We start from the raw sequence: 8,558 nt of genomic DNA on the forward strand, positions 1-8,558 counted from the left end.
CTGACCTGCCAGCGAGACTGATTTGGTCTTCTTCACATCCCTCAGGATACAGCACCTCCGTCTCTGGGGTTTGAGGGGACAGCCTGATGTAAAGAGGACGTGTTTGTCCTCCTGGTTCATTCTCTTCAGGTACCTACAGAGAAGATGTACAAGTCAAAAAAAGAGACAGAACAGACAAACAGGTCTGCGTTCATGAGCACTCAAATAAAAGGCATTGATTTCAAGAGGTCTCAATCTCATTTGATTCAGATTTTTCTGTATTATATCTAAGACCAGTTGTAGACACTGCAGTATTATTCTAATGAGTTTCCATTTTGTTGCATGCAGGTTTATTATTGTTGCATCATACATTTCGAATTTCATCTAAAAAATTAACTGTGGTTTGTCAATTTAAGCTGCAACGTGAAGCAGATTTATGCTGGTATAGTGAAAAGTCTAGCTGCATGACACTATACTTGATCACATTAGATATTACAGTTAGAAGTGTACGTAGCCTATGTCTTATTTTCATATAAAGCTTACCCATGCAGCAATAGTCTGCAGACTGATGGTGCTGCCTAGTTCTTGGTTCCTATGCGGTGGAAGGTTTTTATGAACATCTTGGGTTTTGCTGGGGAAGAAAGGCTTGGCGAAAGACTCCAGCTGCCTCAGGTCCAGCATGGACTTCACCTTCAGATCCATGCTACCCAGTCGCATGGACCAGCGCCGTCTTGGCCGTGGACCTGAACCCTCATGTTCACAACTGTTCGATTGCTGATAAGAGACAGAATGTTAAAAAGAACCAACAAAATGAAAGAATGAAAGCTAAAATCATGCAAACTTCCTTACCTTCTTCATGTGTGAATTGAGAGTATTGCGCTTTTCTTCGGATGATCCTTGCAACAGAAACAAACACTAATATTAGAAGCTCACAAAGCTTAAAATAAACATTTGGAAGAAGTCCCGCCCAATAAAAAAATAAATAAATCACACAACGTAACCCAACCCAACCCAAAACAGCCGGATATAGTATATATAACAAGCCAAACCAGTTTAGTAAGACTGCTGGAGAATGTCGGATGCATTACCTGTCTCCTCGCCACCACTGCTGCCCGATGACATGTGAGGGAACATCTCATCTTCCTCCTCAATGCCCTCCTCTTCCTCCACGTCTTTGTCACTGTCTGACGACATGGTGCCAATGACCGGGGCACTGTGGATTTCTTTCCTTGTGCTGATACAAACCAGAAAACATTATGAAATCACCATTTCAAGTTGTGTTATTGCAAAAGCAACAAATGAGTGATTGGCTTTATACCTAAGTGCGTGTTGTTTATTTGGAGGGGTTTTCTGAGGTTTGCTGTTCTGTTTCAGGTCTGAGAGCCGTTGTCTCATATTGATTGTCAACTCAGGACAGAGCCGCCACACAAAGATACAGCTGAACACACAACAGCAGGCAAATTTAACATTGTAATATGATAAACTGAGTCAAAAATGGATTCTTCATCTGAGAAATGGATGATTTCAGAACACTTACCTGTCTCCCGACACAGATATAAGATTTTTACAGTCATTAGTAAACTTCATTCCTGTTACAATCTCTAAAAGAGGCCAACAAACACAATGCTTAGACTTGATTTCAGGAGATAAAAACGTTTTTCTTTAAAATAAGGAATTATAAACTGCATAATCTCACATGCAAAGCTTATCTTACCAGAATGGCCAAACATGGTGGCCACACATTCTCCAGTGTAGAAATCAAAGATGCTGATGTTTTTGTCTGAGCAGCTTGTGGCCACATACAGACCAGAGGGATCCGTCTGAACCTATAATAAACGCATTCAGACAGATCAATAACCATATGACTGAGATAAAAAGCAGTATCTGAACTAATTTAATACCTAATCTTTTCATTCAAGGTCTGCCTACCTTGATAACGGTCCCGTCCTCCCCTTGGGAGCCCTTGTAGACTTTCTTCTGTTTGCCATTGCAGATGTTAAAGATCCTGCAAATAAAAAAGTAGCAGAAACCATTTTTATATTGAAGCAATTTCAACTTTTGTCAACATTAATATTAATAAGAAATGTTTCTTGAGCAGCTAATCAGTATATTAGTATGATTTCTGAGGAATCATGTGACACTGAAGCCTGGAGTTATGATGGTGAAAATTCAGCTTTCCCGTCACAGGAATAAATACAATTTTAAAATAAATAAAAATAGAAAACAGTCTCTTTAAATTGTAATAATATTTCACAATATTACTGTTTTTACTGTATTTTTTAATCAAATAAAAGCAGCCTTGGTGTGCATAACAAACTTCTTTCAAAGACATTTAATAATCTTACCAACCTCAAACTTTAAAAAATGACTGGTTTGGTTCAGAAAACCTTGGCTAGCATTATAAGTGGCCTGGGAATAAAACAAAGTGTATAATTTCACCATTTAAATCTTCCTTTTCGACTTGGCAAAAGCGCTGCAGAATTATGCATTTTGCCCCCTTCTTTTTTCAGCCACCTGGAGGTGCTATGCCTTCAACTGTCATTTCCTTACAGCAGATCAAACAATCACACTGCCAAATAAACCCCTCAGGCTTCACATGACTTACACCAGGAAAAAAAAAAAAAAGAGTCTGTGCCCATTAGAGGCATTGAAAACCCAGAATGAGCTCCAGTACAGAGGCCTACAGCACTGACTATTGACTCTATTGATATATTTGTATAGGTCAGGCCTTCTTCTTTTAAGATCATTCATTACCGCTGCACTAACAGCATAGAAAAGACGCCGCTTCCAGTGAGAATGAGACAAAGGCAGTAAATGGCTGGCTGTATTATACACGACATTCCTGGCATTTTTCTTGCCCACAGTGCAGAATACATTTGCAGTCAGTTTGAATGAACAAAAGGAAAACAGTTGCAAGTCATGCACTGTGCTGGTTCCTTCCTAATGTTGCCCTGTTGTGTGGGACAGCACAGTGAGACTAACAAAACACAATGAGGAAAAGAGTGCCAATACTGAAGAATAAAGAGCAAAACTTGAAAATTTTCAAGTCAGCAGGAGGGCGAATCTCACAAAACTGTCAAGAACATGTCTGGGTCATTTAATAATAAAATAAAATAAATAAAAATTAAATTAATAATTAAAAAAATATTACTTTACTTAAAAATTAAGGATATTATATGGGATATTTTGTGTGTGTGTGGGGGGGGGGGGGTTTCAAGCTCCAAAATAATTTTTTTTTTCCCTTTAGACTTAAAATAGGACCTCTAAATTTTTGTGACATTCACCAAGTAATCACATGAGACAATCAGATTGTGTCTAATGATTTTGGTTGGTCAGGTGTCTCAGACACTACAGACAGGCTGACTCAGTGTGTGTGTGTGTGTGTGTGTGTGTGTGTGTGCACAGTCTCCAACATGCTAAATGTGACTGGATTAACCAGTCAAGCCTCTAATTCCATCCTACTGTACAAATACTTGAGTGGTAATCTGCTTGTGAGCCTGGCTACAAATGACTGTAATGCCTGTCAGATGAGGTCCAGATATATATATATAAAAAAACCACTCGTTTATACAGTCATATCCTCATAAATGAGTCAAGATACTGTGAAAATAAATAAATTAAAACACATTGACGTATATATAGATACAAAAACACGTTCACAGTAGGGCTGCACGATTAATCGAATGCGATTGTCATGCGCATTTTGATATTAATGCCGGTTTTGTAATCAGCAGGAAATTATCATCACGTGCTTTCAGATGGAGCAGAATTTACTACACATAGCCGTAGTTCACTGACCTCGATTCCATTTCGATTTATCGTGCAGCCCTAGTTCACAGTGATACAAATATATTAGCAAATAGTAGCCTGTATTTACTTGGAGGACAGGCTCAACTGTAGCAGATGCACAAAAGGACAGGATAATAATAATAATAATAATAATAATAATAATAATAATAATATGACTACTACTACTCTTACTACTTTTAATAACAACAATATTGCAAAAAAACAAGAAAACAAACCTGATGCTGCGATCCTGACATCCAATAACAGCATATTTCTGTGTGGGGTCCACATCCATGTCATACAGAGTAGTCTTCCTCACTATGTGATGAGCACGTGTGAATGCTGTTCCCTCCTCTTTCTGTTTTGGCATGTTTAATGATTAGTTCAGTGCAAAGAATAACTAATATAAACACTACTTTAAACAAGTTCATTATTCTTCCTAGAGTTTTTTTTCTCTAGAATGAGAATGGAAATAATCTTTAAGCATGATATAGTGGATTTACAAGCAGTCTGTTAATGATCCCTGGTCCTGGGTCACATTAAGGTCAGAAATAAAACTGATTTTACAGCTGCACAAGCTCCTCAAGACGTCACATCTGATCACTATCTGCTCCATTAGTTTATTCCACTAATAAATCAATTGTCCACCTTAATCTGGTTTTATGTTTGGATTAAGGGTTTTGAGAAGCAGATTACAGTGTAAGAAAAGAGTATAATAGGAAAATGCAGACGTTCAGAGGAAAACAAAGAAAATAACTCTAATTATTAAAACATGTAGGAATTGATTACAATTTCAATACCACCATATCAATGGATAATTTGTATAACTATTACATAACTATTCTTCTCAGACATTTGGACATAAATGTTAATTCTAACTGGACAATATTTAATTTTACGTAATGTTTTGTGGATTAATCTCAACAGATCTTTATTTTTATTCTTAATTCTTAATGTTCATTCAGAAACAAACTCAAAGACTTCAAAGTTGATATCTCAGGATTCATTTAGGACGTCAGAAGTGCTTGTTTGTGTCTCACACTTAATTACTGGCCGCTGGTATCTCATTTGCAGACGGGTGTTAAGTGCTTGTGTGTCTATTTAAATCAGGTGTTCTTTGAATCTCTGGCAACGGTTTCTTGAGGCCTGAGGAATCTGACAGCTCTGACTCAGGACTCTGTGTCACTCAATGAAAGAAATGCCACTCTTTCCATTTTAAAGATGTCCAATGAAAACATCATAGGTTATGGTAAATAATAAACATCTAAATGTGACAAAAAGTGATCTCACCTTCTGTGCAGTGCGGAAATAGATGCTCTTATCAGCACCGCAACTGATCATTCTGACTTTCCCATCGTTAGCTGAAACAGAAACAAAGACATCGCACATGAACATTTCCAGCATTTGTTGTTAAATAAAACTTGGCAAGGCTGTTAAGATCTCACCAGCGAATCGGACAGCAGTGATAGAGGAAGAGTGTTCATCCAGTGTTTGCAGGAGGCTGTATTCCTGATCCGCATCCAGAACATGGATCAGTCTGTCTCTGCTGGCGGTGGCTAACAGTTTCAGCCCTAACACACACATATTTAACATAAATTAAATTTTCTATGTGCCAAAAAATCCTGAATCTACTTTGAACATTGATAATTTCCTGAGCAGCAAATCAGCATATTAGAATGATTTCTGAAGGATCATGTGACACTGAAGTCAAGTCAAGTCACCTTTATTTATATAGCGCTTTTAACAATACAGATTGTGTCAAAGCAACTGTACAGCATTAATTAGGAAAATAGTGTGTCAATAATGCAAAATGACAATAGTAAACACTCACACTGAAGACTGGAGTAATGATGCTGAAAATTCAGCTTTGCATCACAGGAATAAATTACATTTTTAAATACATTAAAATGAAAACCGTTATTTTAAATTGCAATATTTCAGAACATTACTGTTTTTACTGTATTTTGATCAACCGATTACCGACTCCATTCTACATCAACCTTTGAATGGCAGTGTACATGAATACAGTGTTCATTTTACTAACACATGTCATGATATTATCATCTGATACCATTGCCGGCAGCCCCTCAGTACATTTCTGTAAGAATATACCAGCCAAACCGCATTTCTGAAATAGTGTTTAAAAGTTCAATATCCTGTGAGCCGTTGAAAGCGGCTCCTGGTTTTGTTCTCGCACTTTTCACACCACAAGCTGATTCACTAACACACTGTGTTCATGTGTGACTTCTCACAGTGAAGAAAGTGAGAACAGTGTGAGAACAGAACATGATATGTTTCTGCAACGCTAAGCAGAAGAAATGAGCCAGATCGTGTTGAAATGAGCATTCATCTCTGTCAAGAGATTCCCATCTGAAAACTCTTAATATTCTACCGGCTGCAGAGCAGACTCACAAATGATAATGTGATGTTCTTCACCGCAAAAACGAATCAAAATGCAGCTCGTGAGGATTACAGATCCTCACAGGCCATTTAGAATGGATCAATTGTTTTTTGAAGTGCATGTTGAACAGGTACAGCAAAACCAAATGAGCAAGTTTATAAGTATGTTAGGATCCTTTGAATTGACCCTTTTTACATCCATTCCAAACAATTCAGTGCAGAAAATGTCTAAATACCATGCAGATTATGGTAGATAAGCCATTTTTGGCCTGTTACAGTGGGTGGGATCAATGGTCCATTAAACTGAGAGAACCCTATCACAGTGTCACGAAAGAGCAGGAGAGGAAAGCAAGCAAGGCGGCGAGATTGTGTACTTCTATGTGTGTTCTAGCAGATGTTCTGTTTCTCATCGAGCTGTACTCAGTGTCTGGCCTTGAGCCTGATATAAACCACCAGCTAAGGCAACACATGCTCAGCACAACTTCACACTGAACTGCACTTAACAGGGGAAGATAATGACTCTCAATACGCCTGCTCTAAACCCCCAGCCCTGCATAGGGTCTCAAGAGCTTTAGAAAACTGGAGAGAATTACACTATGCTAGTTAGTGGTGGTTGGGGGCATTTCCAACGTAATAGGGAAGAATAAGCATAAAAAAATCCCATTGATTTACACTGAAGAAGGGACCAAAGCATTGTTGTTATTGTTAACTAAAAGTAAAATTATTAAAAATAATAGTTTTCTTTATTGAAATAAATCTAAAAAATAAAATAATCAAAATTAAAAAATGTAAAATAATAAAATAAAACAAAATTCAAAAAATAAATATTAGATGAAAACTTCAAATTTTTAAACAAAAATTAGAAATATCGCCTCGGCAACTACCTGAAATTAAATAAGTTAAAATACTACATTACTACAGCTAAATAGATTAAATAAAAACTAATATAACAAAATCGCTAACACAAACTAAAATTAAAACAAAAACGGAACATTTTAAAATATGAATAAACAAATATAATATTTTTATAAAAGTATATAAATAATTCTAAAATAACACTGGACTTAAGCCATATATAATTAAGTAGCATCCTAGCAACTACCCAGAAAAAACTTGAGCATGATTGTTCTGGAACATTATCACAATGATAATACCGTGGTATTCTATTTATACAATGGTACTGCTACACTTTTTTGCAAACGCTGACAGTTTCCAAAGTATATTATCTTTTATTTTGGATCAACTACTGTTTGGTCAACTATTACTGGTATGTCACTATCCTCTAACCGTGTCACATCTGCTCTCTTAAATGGATACCCAAGGCTCTTTTATTTCTTTTCAATTCCTCTGAAAAATAACTTTCTGGGTTATTTACAACTGAAGCTCTATCAGCAGCATCTGTGGCATGCTGTCGATCACCACAAAAATGGTGGCATTGATAACTGCATATTTTAAATATTTACACACAATGCTGCTCGCTTGCATACTGATGCGTGTTTTTTGTTGTTTCTACAACCTGAAGCACAAGAATAATTTTCTTTTGTAATTGACAGCATGTCACAGATGTTAGTGATAGTGCTTAAAGCAACATTTCCGCATCTGCCATTGGTCAGTCAAACAGGTAGTGCCGCCCAAAACTAAGTCCATTATTAAGCCAATGCTTCTATGTCGGGATGGTCAGGATGTTCAAACAAACATTTCAATGTCATATTATTTAAACTTTTTAAAGAAAGATCAACTCAACAAATGACTAACTGTTGTCTCTGTATATTAAGCTGGGACATTGAACATTGAGAGGGTATTTTAAGATTGAAAACATGACTTCAGTTTTAAGTTGAACCAGGTTGAGCTGTGAAGTTTAAACTGGAAACACTAGCTGTAAACACTGCTGGAGGCATATGTGTGAAGTGGCGACTCCAAGGTTACAGAGCATCTGCTGAGCATCTGAGCTGGATCAGCACTTCCTTTTTACTGGGGCATTAAGCGGCACCTCAGTGCAGGATTTAATTAGCTACAGATCTATAAAAAAAAAAAAACACTCAGCACTAGGGTTGGGTATCGTTAGAAATTTTCCGATTCCGGTTCCAGTTTTGCCTAACGATTCCGGTTCCATTTAAGTGAACTATTATTTTTTTTTTACTATTTTACCTTAGTTGAATGTAGTGTTACTGGAAGGTAGTAAGTAATGCTGAGTAATGCATGTGCTTCAAAGTTGATGTTTTTTACACTATCAACAACATTTTGCTTTTCAAGCAGGAACAAGCTGGTTGGCCAAATAGTCCCTTGAGGGCTAAGACACTTGTTAATTTCCCTAAATTAATGAAATATTATACTTATAACCATGTATACACACACTGCATAAAGCCCCTATTTTACAAATAATAATGCAG

At 36.8% G+C, this 8,558-nt stretch overlaps 1 protein-coding gene across 1 annotated transcript in view; it reads right to left on the bottom strand.

The window, feature by feature from the left end:
- The window catches only part of LOC107725721 (mitogen-activated protein kinase-binding protein 1-like), a 31,615-nt gene that overhangs the window by 8,267 nt on the left and 14,790 nt on the right, over positions 1-8,558 (bottom strand). Inside the window, exons 11-21 of the mRNA XM_016535104.1 lie at positions 5,214-5,339; positions 5,059-5,129; positions 4,005-4,126; positions 1,909-1,984; positions 1,694-1,805; positions 1,517-1,580; positions 1,298-1,417; positions 1,068-1,213; positions 829-875; positions 523-753; positions 6-133 (exon numbers count right to left, since the gene is read on the bottom strand). Of these exons, the coding sequence (XP_016390590.1) occupies positions 6-133; positions 523-753; positions 829-875; positions 1,068-1,213; positions 1,298-1,417; positions 1,517-1,580; positions 1,694-1,805; positions 1,909-1,984; positions 4,005-4,126; positions 5,059-5,129; positions 5,214-5,339 (1,243 nt within the window). The remainder of the gene's footprint in view (positions 1-5; positions 134-522; positions 754-828; positions 876-1,067; positions 1,214-1,297; positions 1,418-1,516; positions 1,581-1,693; positions 1,806-1,908; positions 1,985-4,004; positions 4,127-5,058; positions 5,130-5,213; positions 5,340-8,558) is intronic.

This window comes from Sinocyclocheilus rhinocerous, unplaced genomic scaffold (assembly GCF_001515625.1).
Source record: "Sinocyclocheilus rhinocerous isolate Xijiao unplaced genomic scaffold, SAMN03320098_v1.1 scaffold1004, whole genome shotgun sequence".
NCBI classification, from domain to species: Eukaryota; Metazoa; Chordata; class Actinopteri; order Cypriniformes; family Cyprinidae; genus Sinocyclocheilus; species Sinocyclocheilus rhinocerous.